At 40.7% G+C, this 15,429-nt stretch overlaps 1 protein-coding gene across 6 annotated transcripts in view; it reads left to right on the forward strand.

Moving 5' to 3' along the window:
• SCAF8 (SR-related CTD associated factor 8) overlaps nucleotides 1-15,429 on the forward strand; it is a 189,112-nt gene that overhangs the window by 67,171 nt on the left and 106,512 nt on the right. For 4 of the 6 annotated variants that reach the window (XR_014778138.1, XR_014778139.1, XR_014778140.1 and 1 more), the window contains exons 17-21: nucleotides 1,187-1,320; nucleotides 2,860-3,004; nucleotides 3,632-3,700; nucleotides 6,547-6,762; nucleotides 7,588-9,051. Coding sequence is in view for 3 of the 6 variants with exons in the window: in XM_084776443.1 (XP_084632569.1) it covers nucleotides 1,187-1,320; nucleotides 2,860-3,004; nucleotides 3,632-3,700; nucleotides 6,547-6,762; nucleotides 7,588-9,038 (2,015 nt within the window). In the remaining 3 variants the exon portion in view is untranslated. Of the gene's footprint in view, nucleotides 1-1,186; nucleotides 1,321-2,859; nucleotides 3,005-3,631; nucleotides 3,701-6,546; nucleotides 6,763-7,587; nucleotides 9,658-15,429 lie in introns of those variants that run through there. The other 2 variants (XM_084776444.1, XM_084776445.1) reach the window with 1 other exon arrangement.

A 15,429-nucleotide genomic window follows, 5' to 3' on the forward strand; every position in this document is an offset into this window, starting at 1 on the left:
GACAGTCCTTTCATTTGTCTAAGCTCCTGCTGTGGCAAGTTGATTCTGCAGGAACTGACATTGTGATAGGGAAATAGTCAACGTTGACCTGTGTGGCACAGGCACCCATGGCCTACACATCTGGGCCACAGCCTGTCAGTGGCCTGTTCTCAAAGAGTAGCTCTGTGGGACCACAGTCATGCTTGCTTGTGTACACACTTTTCAGGACTACTACTTGTTCTTCCTCTTTTCCATCCTCTTCCTCCTCCTCCTCCTCCTCTTCTTCCTCCTCCTCTCCTCTCCTTCCTTCCTTCCTTCCTTCCTTCCTTCCTTCCTCCCTCCCTCCCTCCCTCCCTCCCTCCCTCCCTCCCTCCGAACAGAGATATCACTTGGTCTGTAGAGAAGCAGACCAGGTGTCGTGGCACACATTCCTTGATCCTAGCTCTGAGTTTAAGACCAGCCTGGTCTAGATAACAAGTTCTACATCAGGCTGCGTGATGAGACCCTTTGAGAGGGGAGTATAGAGGGGAGTACAGAGAGAACAAGAGCTTGAGCTAAAAATGGAGGTGTTACAGTGCGAGTGGAAGCAAGTCTGTGGGGTACAGTGGAGACATGTTTTGGGAGCAGCACAAGAACTCGATGAACATGGATCCCAGAGGAGATGAAGGCCAACGCACAGGGAAGCAAAAGCTCACTAGTTATGTTTGCTCTGCTCTGTCAGTGATTGATTTCATGTTCCCCAGGCTGGCCTTGGACTCTTGTCCTTGGCAGGTTAACACCTCTAAGTGGTCGGCTGTGGACATATGCCATACACTCAGCTAATTATGTTCTTGGCTTCTCTGGAAGATTTCTCTGTATTAATACTTCGTTAGTTGTAGTTGATGACATACAGAAAAGGGCAGCTTTTCTCATAGTCAGGCTATCTGTAAGGTATGTCTCTGCTTCAGCTCAGTGTTGTCATTTTTATCTTGTGTGTTACTCTTTTTGGATTTGCCCAGAGGTGTGTGTGTGTGTGTGTGTGTGTGTGTGTGTTTTTGTGTGTTTGTGTGTACATATATATATGTGTATATGCATATATATGCATATATATACATGTGTGTGTGTGTGTGTGTGTATGGAGATAGACAGGCAAGGGTTTAGATATAATGTAAACGAAAAAAACTGAAAGGCTGTGTTTAAAGGAAATCAATTTTAAATATTTGTTTAGAATGGGAAACTGTGAAAACCTCAGAACCCGTGAAAGAGACGGTCCAGACAACACAGAGTCCAGCTCCTGTTGAAAAGGAGACAGTGGTCACAACACAGGCAGAAGTCTTCCCTCCGCCTGTCGCCATGCTGCAGGTTAGTACTAGCTGGCTTCTTAGTCGCCTGACATTTTCCTCTCAGACTTTATTCCTGTGTGACAGTGGAGGCTGTTGTCCACATTAGGACAGATAACCTGTCTTTCAGGTATTAAAGTTCTGCAGGTGCACTGGCATTATTGTACTAAACACACAAAGGTTATAATGCCCTTAGAGTTGCAGTATTTTCCTTAGATTCATGCTTTCTGTGTAAGCAGATTTCTATCAGTATCGTTATTTGATAAGTTTATTATATTAATAGTTATTTTAGTGGATGTAGTCAAATATTTTGAAAAGTCATTGTTGGAAGTAGAATTATTTATACTTAAGTGTTTAGTATTAATTATGCACTGATGCTAGTGCTGAGGTACACACTGTGTTTGGAGCCCTGGGGCTTGGGGTACATCCATGGTAAACACAGAGCTTTCATTGTCATTTGGGAGACAGGGAAGGCAAAATAGGATGAGATCCTTTGGATAATAAAGACTAGTATATGGTTGGTCAGGAATGTCTGCATAGCTGACCACATCTTCAAGTGGTGGTCTGGGAGGTGAACAAAGTAGCCATTCCCAGATCTGAGAAAGAGCATTACAAGCAGAGGAAATCCAGCTGAAGGTCTTTTGCCTGGAGTGGGCTGGAGTCATGCTTGTAAGCTGAGCTCTCAGGGGAGCTCATCTTTTATTCTAGTGCAGGGAACCACTGGAGGAGGCGGGTCAGAGGGAAGGCATGGTAAGTGTTTCACAGGATGGTGCTTAGAGTGAATGGGCTATACCGGACATTCATAAAAGAAGAGATGGGGTGAAAATAGCTGAAGCAAGAGAGATGAGAGATGATTGTGACATGGAAAAGACTGTAATGAAAGGGAAGAGAAGTAGCAGGTAGTGGATGACTTCGCCGGTACAACTAATGGGATTTCCTAAATTGTTGGATTTAAAGATGTGAAAAAAGGAGGGAAAGATGCTTGGTCCAAGAAATTAGAAGTACGGAACTTCTATTTTCTGAGACTGGGAAATGATGGGAGAAGAATTCTCTTGGGAATAACAATTGAGAATTCATTTTGTTTTGTGCGTGTGACCTTTAAAGTGCTCTTTAGGCAATTGAATGAGATGCTGAGCAGACTTGTTAACATTCAAGGTTTAGGAATGAGGCAAAGCCATGCTGGAGAGAAGCTTGGAGTTTTTTTTGTAGCTATGATGAATAAAAGATATTTGTTAAGATTATAAGGTTTTAAGAATTTGGTACTGGCTTGCTTCCTTCCCAGAGCAGCCTAGTGGAGTGGGCAGGTGTTGAAGCCTGAGCCCAAGCCTCAGTGCTTAGCTGGTTCTCCTGCCATCTGATTGGAGGAGGTTCCTTACACTATCCAGGTAGCTTAGCTATTGACTAACACTGTCTGCAAAAAGAATACAAAAGGAAAGACTTAATTGCAGTGGCATTTATTACTTCCCTTTTTAAAAGGTGTGATTTGCCTTTAGTGTGCCATATTGCAGTAATCAGCTCAGGTGACTAAACTGGCTAACAGACATTCTTCTACTTAAAAAAGATTCCAGTAGCACCAGCGGTTCCTGCAGTTAGTTTAGTTCCACCAGCATTTCCTGTGTCGATGCCGGTCCCCCCTCCTGGATTCAGCCCAATCCCTCCACCTCCGTTTCTACGAGCAAGTTTTAACCCTTCACAGCCACCTCCTGGTAAGGAATTTATTTATATCTTACATATCATCAATATTAGCAAAATATTTTAACCTAGGAGTAAACAATATAATGTGTCTAATAAAATGGCTGGCAGATGGGTAGCATTATGTTATCTCCTGTGACCAGTAGCTTGAGATAGATTCAGCACTCTCCCTGCGATCAGCATCCCAGCACAAGCTTGGTTCCCTAGTTGATTGTGTGGATCAGCAGCACAGAGCATTTCTCCAGGATGTGAGTGAGTGAATAAATAAGTAGAATGTTATGATAAGGATCACTGCTTTATCTGGTTTCTAGGAATCAAAGTATGTATAGAAGTCATTTTAAGTGGAAAATATTGCAAATCCATCATCATGGTATTTGAGGCCATTTTAAGACTGGTTTTGCTAGTGTAGTGGAGCACTGAGGTCCTGATTCCTCAGGACATTGAAGCAGAGTGACTTAGCCCATGGTTTCCACAGCAGCTGGGTAGTGAGGACCCCATCCTCAAACAGCAAGGAAATGTGGAAGTTGATTTACAGCTTCTGAACCATTTGATTTAAAGTGAGTAATTTTCTTTGTACTATGTAGTAGATGTACACATGTTTTTGTTTCAGCCATATACTTTGATCCTTTTCTCCCGTGTAGGTTTTATGCCACCTCCAGTTCCCCCGCCTGTGGTCCCTCCCCCTGCGATACCACCGGTAGTACCAACATGTGAGTTTTTGATTTACAAAGTCTGTTTTTATCCTAGGGAGTATGTTTGTGCTCATTCCTGTAAAATACTAGTGTTTCAACAGATGCATGTTAGATGATTTCTGAAAATTAATAGTATATCACAAGTTCTTAGTCTTATTTCCTTGTTGTCTCAGAATGTTATTTCCTAATCCACTTTGTTCAGTCAAGTTTCACAGCATGTCCTCCCATCTCCATCGAGATTTTGTTTTGTTCTCTTTATTGTAAATATCTTCACCTAGAGCCATCCTGTCAGATCACCCTTCAGTCCATGATCCCTGATGACTGATGGGTGAGCAGCTCCTTCCCAGAGTTAAGGTTGCTGTAAGGTGGAAGGTAGCATGAAGACATGCTTCCATTATGGGTCCCCTCTTCCCCCCCATGGGAATACAAGCAAAGCTCCTTAGACTTGGATTGTGTCATACTAGTGCCTTTTTTTGTTCTTGTTCACTTTGAACAAAACAGACAATACTTTTTTCAGCAGTTTGAGGATTATAGCACAATCAGGCAGAAAGTACAGAAATTATTTGTATAACCCCTGTCCGTGCTTGTGCACAGCATGCCTTATCGTCATCCCCACCAGAGTGGGATTTAGCTAGAGTAGATGAATCTATATCTTAATTATAATAAATATATACTTTAATTTAGGGCTTGTTTAGACTTGGAACTTTCTTACATATTTAACAATGTTAAGATTCTTGAGGTTATTCAAGTATTGAAACTAGGCCTTTGAAAATGTTTGCCTATTAAGTTTTTAATGTTTTTATTTATTTACTGGTTAAATCTGTCTATCATTAATTACAGATTGGTTATATTTCTAAATAGTAATTCCTTTTGCCTTTCTTTGTTAGGATTTTGTTTTTAGTATAAAGAAGACTTTGCCAGCTGATTGTGATTAGTCACCTTGAGGTGCAGTGCACAGGGAAGTCAGGGTGGATAGCACGCCTTTCCCCTAGCTGCCAACAACACATGCCGTGGCGTTCATGACTGAAGGGCAGGAAGGGCTTCTGTTGCTTGTCATCTCTGACCCTCATCTCTTTGTGTTTCTTCATTTCCAGTCTGTGTATTCATGAATTAGTACTTTACTTGCCACCAGCCGTCTTCTCTGCTCTTCATGCTCAGATGCTTCCACCTTAGCATGTGTCGCTTCTCTGTGCCTTGGAGTTAACTGCCTTCGCTCCTCAGGGATTTTAGCCTTGTTGTTCCCAGTTCATACTGTGTCTTTCATTGTAGTCTGAGCCAGACACTTCTAATGCAGAATGACGGTTACCACAGTCTGTCTGCTAGATTATGTTTGCTCTGAGGGTTTTGTTAGGTGGAAAATTTTTCTGTGGATAAGACTGGGAAGTATGTATTTTAATAGAGAAAATATAAATGTACACTGTAAAGCATAGCTTGTGTTTTACCTAGCTGTTCTTATGCTTGTGTCTGTTGTCACTGAGGATGATAGCATAAATGCTTACCTCTGTCCATGCGGTATAGACTTAGAGTCATAGACACTGGAAGTAGTGAAATGGGTGGTACTGCCCTCCAGACCTGAAGAGCCTTCAGAATGCTAATCAAGAGGATTGCAAAGCCAAGATTTATAGACATTCACTTTTAAGTTTGTATTGCCTTTTTCCTGTTACTAAACACAGGGCTTCTGAACAAGCATTCAGTAGTTTTGGACAATCCTGCTTTAAAAATTAGATTCCAAAGAACCTTTTTAAAAAAAAATGTATGCAGTGCTCTGCCTGAATGTATACCTATAGGCCAGAAGAGGGCATAAGATCTCATTATAGATGGTTGTGAGCCACTGTGTGATTGCTGGGAATTGAACTCAGGACCTCTGGTGGAGCATCAGTGCCCTTAACCTCTGAGCCATCTCTCCATCCCCTCCAAAGAACTTTCTGAGAACACAATGTAATAAATTGGGATGTTTGTTATTTTCTTAAAACTCTAAATTCATTTCCATTAAATTTTAAGATGTTTTTGTCTCATTCTTTAGGTAGCTTTAAAATCTTCCTGAAAATTGCATAGTGTTTAGAAGTTGTTTTTTAATTGACCCCTTTAAGAGGCTTATGCTATAGCCTGTCTCTCAATAATTATAGTTTCCATGCTTGGGATCAATTAACAGTGCACAGAATTGTGCTCCATTCCCACAATTTTTATTCATGATCCCAGTGGCTTTGTTCCAGTGTTCCACCTCTGTAGTATACTACAGATTGTCTGGTTATTTCAACATTCCTGCTTAAAGTTCCCAAAAATGACTTAACGGTTTTTAAATGTCATACCCTAAACCAGACCTTCTAAGTGCGTTCATTATGTAGATGACATACACCTGAAGAGAGTTTTTTACCGGCTGCCTTTGAACAGAGTGCTTTATGCTTAGCTTTATACTCACCTTTTCTAAGCTCCTTTGATGAAGGTAATGAATATAAAGGACTCCATTGTAATTTCAAGATGAGCCAGACATTCATTATGATATTTACTTGTCTGTTTCTGCTAATCATTTCTGTGTATTTAGTATACACTTAGCTGGCCTTCTTAGAAAATTAGTTTTGTGTGTGTGTGTGTGTGTGTGTTAGTTACTAGGATTTTTTTTCACTAGTTATTCTTCCTTAGCAGACCTTTTGGCGAAAATATTTAAGATTTTCTTTTCTCTATTCTAAAATAACAAAGCATTATAAATAGGGCTGAACCTCCTTACTATGACTAGTCATTTTGAGCACTGGTTATTATATAATGTAGTGGAGTAATGCAGAGATGCCATTAAGTAAACACTCAAATTACCAGAAAATTCAGCTCATAAATTAAGTCTGAAATAAATTTTTGTCCTGTTTAAACAGCTTTAGTGCAACCACCATTGTCCATGACCCCAGAAACTGTGAAAGATGTTGGATTTGGTAGCCTTGTTTTACCAGGTGGTTCTGTTGCCAGCAGTCTTGCTCCTTCAACTCTACCAGCAGGAAATGTTTTTAATCCTCCCAGTAAAGCAGAGCCTGAAGAAAAAGTACCTCACCTTACAGAGCACCAGATTCCTTCTGGTGAGAATACCAGACCAGGTAAAAACAAACGCAGTGACTATGAAACTCTAGACATAAAATTAACACCATAATTGGTTTTTTTGAAGATTAGTTCTAAATTTTGGAGTAGTACACATGCAAAATGCTTTTTATTTTATCTCATTGATTGATTGATTGACTGACTGACTGACTGACTGACTGACAGGAATCACTCTTTTCCCCATGCCCTGCAATCTCACTTTCATAAGTGACATTCTAAAGAGTTGTAGACATAGCTCAGTGGTAGGTGCTTGCCAAGCATGCGCAAGGCCCCTTACTTTAATGTCTAGTGCTGTTAAGACAATTTACAGATGACATTCTATTCAGAATAATACTGATTTTTTTGGGGGGGGGGAACATTTTCATTAAGACCCATACTCCCCCTTTGGAGGCCTGTAGTGCTGTTCTTGGGCATTGTTGTCAGCATAAGATTGCACAAAGTGTTTATTTATAGGAAGATAAGGGTGAGTAGCTCTTAGCGGGTGGAATAGCTCATACCAAATACTATACCAGAATGTTATCTATCTAGAGATGGTATTTGGAAGCATTAAGCAATTTTTAATGGTCCAACTATTTGGTATCTTAGTGGAAAATGTTTATGCCAAGTATTTTAGGTGACAGCTCCACTGAGGTATTAACATGTACATTTCACCCTGTGTGCTATTAGTGATCTTAGGTCTGCTGTTCATCCTGTATCTCATAAAGCCTGATTCTTGAAGTGGGAAGGAGCGGAAGTTCATTAGTGAAATTTATAGCATTAATAATTTATTTCCTTTTCATAACAGTAATTGTTACTTTAGATGATTTCTTCTCTTTCCATTTTAGTGATTCCAAATGATATTCCAAGTAGTGCTGCAATGTTAGCACAGCCACCTGGGCCCTCAAGCACCTCTGGGATCCTGTGCGTGCAGAGACCAAATGTATCAAGTAATTCTGAAATACTTGGGGTTCGGCCAGCCAATGTTTCCAGCAGTGCTGCGATGATGGGAGCCCAGCCACCAAATATTCTAAATAACTCTGGAATTTTGGGCATACAGCCACCAAATGTGTCCAGCGGTTCCGGACTTCTTGGAGTCCTGCCTCCGAACATGCCTAACAACTCTGGACTTGTAGGACTACAGCCACCAAATGTTTCAAATCCTGCTGGACTTTTGGGAACACAGCCACCGATTGGACCTCAAAACTTACCGCCCTTAACCATCCCTGCTCAAAGAATGCCTGCATTGCCAATGTTAGACATTCGTCCAGGACTGATACCACAGGCTCCTGGACCAAGATTCCCTTTACTACAGCCTGGAATTCCCCCACAACGGGGCATCCCTCCCCCATCGGTACTTGATGCAGCTCTTCATCCACCACCCCGTGGACCTTTTCCTCCCGGAGATCTTTTCAGTCAGCCAGAAAGACCTTTTCTGGCTCCTGGAAGACCAAGTATAGACAATATTCCCAACCCAGATAAAAGAATACCACTTGGGAATGACAATATTCAGCAGGAAGGGGATAGAGATTACCGATTTCCTCCTATAGAGGCCAGGGAGGGCATTAATAGACCTCCTCCGGTGGATGTTAGGGATGTGGTTGGGCGACCTATAGATCCCAGAGAAGGCCCTGGAAGGCCTCCGCTAGATGGTAGGGATCATTTTGGAAGACCACCTGTGGACATGAGAGAGAATCTTGTGAGGCCAGGTCTAGATCATCTTGGTCGACGAGACCACTTTGGCTTTCCCCCAGAGAAGCCTTGGGGGCATAGAGATTTTGATGAGAGAGAGCATCGAGTTCTGCCTGTCTTTGGTGGTCCAAAAGGCTTACATGAAGAAAGAGGTAGATTTCGGGCTGGAAATTACCGATTTGATCCTAGAAGTGGTCCTTGGAACAGAGGATTTGGGCAGGAAGTTCACAGAGATTTTGATGACCGCAGAAGACCCTGGGAGAGGCAGAGGGATAGGGATGACAGAGATTTTGATTTCTGCAGAGAAATTAATGGAAGTCGTCTTGGACGAGATAGAATTCAAAACACTTGGGTTCCCCCTCCTCATGCTCGGGTTTTTGATTATTTCGAAGGGGCCACTTCTCAACGAAAAGGTGATAATGTGCCTCAAGTTAATGGTGAAACTACAGAGAGACATGCTCAGCCACCGCCTTTACCAGTACAGAAGGAGACTGAACTCTATGAGAAACTGGCGTCTTCAGGTGACGTAGACAAGGAGGAGAGTGGCACAGCTGCTGGTGTAGAAAGTGGAGCGGTGGTAGAGAGCACAGAGACTGAGGGGACATAACGTCGCTCAGTAGGTAAAAGAAACCTTTCGTACAGTTGTCATCTCTGTAAGAGGTTAATGGCTGACTGCACCACAGCTGTTCACGTTTATCTGATGTTCATGTTCCCCTTTCTCTTAAAATAACTGTACAACTGACTTGTATAGACATTGTTCTTAATATGAACATGGTAGGTAAACATTTTTTATTTTTCTGATAAAGTATAAATGTTGCCCCAGATTCTTTAACGTCAAGGAGATGCTAACAGCTTGTCGGAGACTTCCTATGGAAGAGAAGGGTTTTAGACACTGTCATTGGGTTGGGTATGGCAATGATGACGTATTTCAGAACAGCAAGGTGTGGCACATCTTCATATCGCTAGGCTGCTGCAGGATTTTAAAGTGACAGACAAAGCTGTGACATTTTATGCAAGGACTGCTCTAGATTCTTGAGGAGCATAATACAGAGATTTTAAAAAGTGATTTTGTAAAAATCTCCACTATGGTCTCTGTTCTTCCAAAGTAAGTGTGTGTGATTTGTTCCTCATACTGCAGTAAGTAAAAAAGAAAAAAAAAGCAAACAACGTTTCAATGTTGGGTGAATTTTGTTTTTAGATGCCAATAAAACTTATTTGTTTGATAACAGTGTTCTAGGAATTGTATTTTTTTAACCTACAAATTCTTAAAAACTGAACTGTTAGTAGCATGCGTTTAGCTGTGGAAGTTACCCATTACCCCTTAACAACAATGAAGAGTTGTGTGGTGATAAAAGCCTGTACTTTGATATAACTATACAGACTGATTAATATGTACGCAATATCTATGTGTATTTATTGTGTAAGACATGTAGTTTCTCTGTATGTCTGTCTCTATGCTCATACAGAGAAAAAGAATGTTTTTTAAAGTTGAATGAGATACTCTTTAAAACTTGAGAGAAAATTTGAAACATTGAGTAAATTAACATTTAATCTTGATTAATGTAAAGTAAAAAATTAGAACTATATTGGCCGAGAGACAGTTCTGCAGTGCTTTAACACAGCTAAACATGAAGCCAAGTGCATGTATTTTACATTAAGTGCTTCCAGTTTTTCACACTATTTGTTGTTCTGTGTAGATGATACTGTCATTAAGAAGCTTAGTTCATGTGCCTGCCATGAGTTTCTTAATTACACAAAATGTGATCTGATATGGGTAGCTTAAGTGATTTTAGTGTAGCAGAAATAAAGCCTCCATCAGTGTTCTGTAGGCTCCGGGTGACAGTGTTTAGACTGGGCTCTATGATAGAAGGGGAAAAGAATTTAGGGTTGGCTTCCTACTAGCTTTTTTGCCCTTAAGTTTCATTGATTTGCTGTTTTCTTTTGAGATCGCCACATACAGTATATACATGGGGAAAGCCATGTGTTTTTAGTTTCTAGTGGGCAGCTTGCATATGGTCCTGTGAGCAGGCATTTCCTTCCCTTTGTATTCCTGGCGGTGCAGCCCTTGCTCTGTGTAGGATTTTTGAGCTGTACCAGAGCACAGCAGCCATTTAGAATAGACTTGTTTGTGAGCGCTTCCGGTGATGCTCTAGACAGCCAGGAGAAGCACTGTGGCCAAACAGTCCTTTCTCACGTGGCCTAGGTACAGACCAGTAGGACAGAATCTGTTTGCTTATTTGGGGAAGACAGGTAAGAGTAGAAGGGTTTAAATATTTAGTTCCAGAATAACTCAGGTAATAGTTTGATTTGATTTCATGTCCTTCCTTAGGATCTTTCAACAGTCAAGATTGCAGCCTTGGGGCAAAGTAAATGTGCAGGAAAGACTGACTGGCTTTGACTAAGGAAACGGTTCTGAGTATAGTTTCTGCAATGACTGTTCCATTTACTCTGATCACAATCAAGGGATGTTCATTCAAGTTAAGTAGCAGTATAAATAAGACTTATTCTTAGTGATTTTTGTTTTTAATTCTAAGCTTTTGGCCTTCTCTCTGGTACTCGAGAAGGGTTATACTTGCACTGGTTTGAAGGTTCCAGAAAGTATAAGTTCAACGAGTCAGTTATCAGCATTGTGTCCTCTTCAGTATGTCTGGGGACACTCTTTCTTTCGAGTTAAAAGAAATTACTTCGCCCTTGTCCTTGTCTTGCTAATACAACATTAGGAAAGGACATGCCCAGCCCAAACCACTTAACTAGTGTTTCCTTCTTGCTTTGTAAACACTCAAGAGAAAAGTTAATTGTTTTATTTTGATAAGTTTGGCTTAGTACCTGCCACATTTTCTGTACCTTTGATCACAATTGGAAATACATGAGGAGTGGTCCAACCACTTAGCATACACAGTCTTTGTGGTTTTGCAGGCAGTACTCTAGAGACCCTGCTCACCTGGGGCCTTTGTTTGGTGCTGGGGATCATCAGCCCTGGGCAGCTTCTTGTTGGGTGTTCTCCCACTGAGCTGCACCCCAACAGTCCCATGTAGTTTTAATGTGTGGAGTGGTAGGTTGATGCCACACTCTGCTTTCTAGCAGACTGAAATAACTTTCTAAAAACTGGGTACAAGTTTCATTAAGTGTGAGCTTTGATCTTAGCCTTAGTGTGTGCACTGCAGTCAGTAGCTGCTACAATGTGTAGAAACATGTAACAGAGTCATTTTGATCTGCAGTGCTCTGGATAGGGTGCTCATTTTCTGTCACTGTAGGGAGGTGACAAACTGAAGTCACTGGAAGGGCCAAGCAGTGTAAATGGCCTCTTCAGAACTCACGGTAATTTCACCAATATTTTATTCTTATCAGAGTAGTTCCTCTCATCTGGGAATTCTGCGGCCTTACTAAATGTTCCACCTTCACTCATGTGACAAATTACATTTTATGAGCCAGACATCTAGCATTGTTTAAGACTGGGAGCAGTATTTTGTAAGTTACTTTTTAAAAAATAGTGAATTTCATTGGATAAAATGCAAACAGCAGTGCTCAGAAATGGGAAAAGATTCCAGTAAACCATACTAATTGCTGTAAGATAATTCCTGACTCAGTGATATTTAGAATTAAAAGGGTCATAGAGTCAAAGAAAAGGAGACTGAATAAGTAGACAGGAAGCGGTTCAAGGAGCGTGCATGAGCATTACTATGCCTGAGTGGACTTGGGTACATTGATCGTCCGTCTAGTACACGTCCACTCTGAGTAAAGGATTCCAAGGATGATATTTTCCTCACTGTGTAATCAGATGGCATGCTTGACCTTTGAGCCAGGGGCATTTTATATTCAATTTAATATATTTTTGCTGTACCTTACATGCTTTTATATTATTAGTAAGACATGATTACTAGGTGCTGTGTTAGTAAAATATTTCAGCACCTTTTAGATTTTTCCCTTTATAAACAAGTATTGTGCTTACTTACTGTAGAAAGAGGAGAACAAATATCTGTAACTCATTTTTAAGGCAGGCAGATAAAACACTGAATTATTTAATCACAGATGTTGCAGGGTGGCATAGAACTATGGTTTTCCCAAGTATTCTTGCAGATGCTTTTATATCAAATACAGCGTCTTTTAAACCATATGAGCTGTGGCCAGTAGAAATGTCAAGTTCCCATCTAAACAAACAAACAAAATCAGAAATTTAATGAAAGGTTAGAAACGATTCTTTGATCTGGCACAACTTCCTGGGGGTAGATTCTAGAATCAATAACACCACACTGTAATGAGGGCACACACAGAAAGTGATTTGCAGTGTGCTGCTCCCTGTGGCTCCCTGCTGTTAGGAGGTATTAGCAGTTGTCCCTGCCCCTCTGAAAATTGTAGGGAGCCAGCCGAGGTAGTCACTGCAGACTCAAGGATCTTCTGAGCTCACCCATAGAAATGTGTGAATAAGTTACAGACACACCTTTCTCAGTGTGTATTTTTTGTTTACTCCTACCCACATAGTTACACTTCAGATCTACATTGAATATGTTCCTTCCCCCCTCACAATTTTAGGTTCGGGTCTAACTCTGTAGTTTAGGCTGGCCTTGAACTCATGACGGTCTCTCTGCCTCATTCTCCCTACTGGTGACTAATGTAGGGAAGTCATCATAGTTTAAGTTCATACTATAAAAATTAACGACTGCACAAAGAAAAGAATGAAAGAGAGACCATAAAGTGACTACCAGAAGCATTTTCTTCACTTACATGTGCTTTCTATAGGATAGTTCAAGCTTTTACCTTACTGTGTTATTGAATATTTCAATTGCAGCAAGAACCTTTAGTGGACCAGATTATAATAGGTAACTTGGTTAGGACTAATGTAGGATGATGTAGATGGTCTTTCATCAGGAAGCAACACAAATCAGTGCTTTCTCTAGAGAGGCTCCTCGCTTAGACCAGCTTTTTGGTTTTTCTCTCTCTCATATGAAAATGGATTTTCTTTTTTTTTTTATTTATATATATATATTTATTAATATATTCATATTACATCTCAATTGTTATCCCATCCCTTGTTATCCTCCCATTCCTCCCTCCTTCCCGCTTTCCCCCTACTCCCCTCCCCTATGACTGTTCCTGAGGGGGACCTCCAACCCCTGTATATGCTCATAGGGTATCAAGTCTCTTCTTGGTAGCCTGCTATCCTTCCTCTGAGTGTAGACCAGCCTTTCTAAGCCTTGGAATTACTTTGCTTTGTTCTAAAAGATAAGAGAACAAAAACATTGAGTCTCTTCCTTTCCCTCCCTCTCTCCTTCTCTGCCTTTCTCTCTTTGGTTTTATATCAAAGAGGGAAGGGGTAATGGATTATTTCAAATTGTATAAAATGTTATGTTTCATGTAGGAAATGGAGAATATATTTGCACATAGCCAGATGCATGGCTTAATGGCAGACACATTGTCCTCTGAGGCAATCTGCAGGGGACTTCCCATCGGGTACCAAAATCTACTCATGTCTTCTTCCATGTACTTAGTCTTCTTCCATGTACGTTAAATCATCTCGAGGTTACTTTTAATTACTAGTACAGTGTGATGTGAGGGTGGCAGTTATTGAAAAGTGTGTGTTCAACATGGATCCTCCCCCCCTTGCCCCCTCCTCCTCCTAATAGTTTTCATCTGAAATTGATTGCACCCACCAGAGCAGAATTACTGAATACTGAGTGCAGTGGAAAAGTGTAAACTGTTCTTTGTCCTCTTCTGCCCTATCTGGCACTGTTGTGTTGGGTCTTTTCCTTTCCCTGCAGTGGAGCAGGCAGCACTGACACCTGGAACTGTGGCTTGCGTTCAAAAAGGGTTGCCTTCCCTGGCTGGCCTTTGGGCTGTTGCCAGCATTTTAATACCTTAACTTGCTTAATGTTGTAGAACACAGGCCACGCAGGTGCCTGAAGCAGTTAAGATCTTGAGTTCAACCAAAATCACATAGTGAGTCCATGTCTTTAAAGCAACACCAACAAAAATAAAAGTATTATTTTAAGTTTTCTGTTTTGTGAGTGACAAGTTGAAGAAATGAGGAACTGCGGGGAGGAGAGATGACAAATCTAACAATATTGGAACACTTTTTAAAATAATGCATTTAAAATAAAGTACTGCTTTTGAGTTTTAAACACTGGCTTTAACAGTTGTTAGAATGTCTTGGGCAAGCTACTGAACCTCCAGTCTTTACTTCTTCGTATCTAAACAGTCTTTATCTCAGAAGATACCCATAGCTACTCAGGACGTGAACTGTGTTGGGAAGTGGAATATTTACATTGTGGATGTGATGCAGTCCTGTGGCCACCCTAGGAAGTAGTCTTTGTAGTATGCATGTTTTGCTTAAGAGAAATGAAAACCACAGGCATAAGTGGCTTCCCTAAGTCTCCTAATGTATGTTTCAGCGAAGATTGGAACCCTGTTAGCAGACTTAGAAATTGGTAAACGCCCGACCTGGCTTTCTAGGATTTATAGTTGCATTAACCACTCAAGCCCCCCTTTTGTGGTTGCACCCATGCATGTTATTCCTCCTTTTATATTATCTTAAGAACTCACCTTATGTACCTCCTAGTGTTTTAAGTTTATGCAGTGATATACTTTCAACTTGCCTGAAGGCAGGTTTACACTACATACCTGCTAAATAAGGTTTCATTTAGAAAACACCCTGCTCACAAATAAAATATGAGAGCCCTTTTCCATTTCCCTTGAGGATGGTTTGTAGCCAGTGAGGACTTCTTTGTAGATTTGAATTTGAGGTTGTAGTCTCGACATCTTCTAAAACTCAATGTTTCATGCATTTTGTGTATAATCAAGATTTAGTAATATGCTTTCTTGTATAAAACTATTCTATAAATAGTCCATCTGGCTTAGATGAAATAAACAAAGGGATGGTGACGTTTTAGTATATATACATCCATAAATATTAATGCTTACTTGCCACTGTGTTTACACAGAGTTTAGAGGCTAGCCTTTGTGCTTAGTGGTGAGGGTTAATTTGCAGTTATTTTATCTTATTA

This window comes from Acomys minous (assembly GCF_964271855.1).
Source record: "Acomys minous genome assembly, chromosome: 3".
Lineage (NCBI taxonomy): Eukaryota > Metazoa > Chordata > Mammalia > Rodentia > Muridae > Acomys > Acomys minous.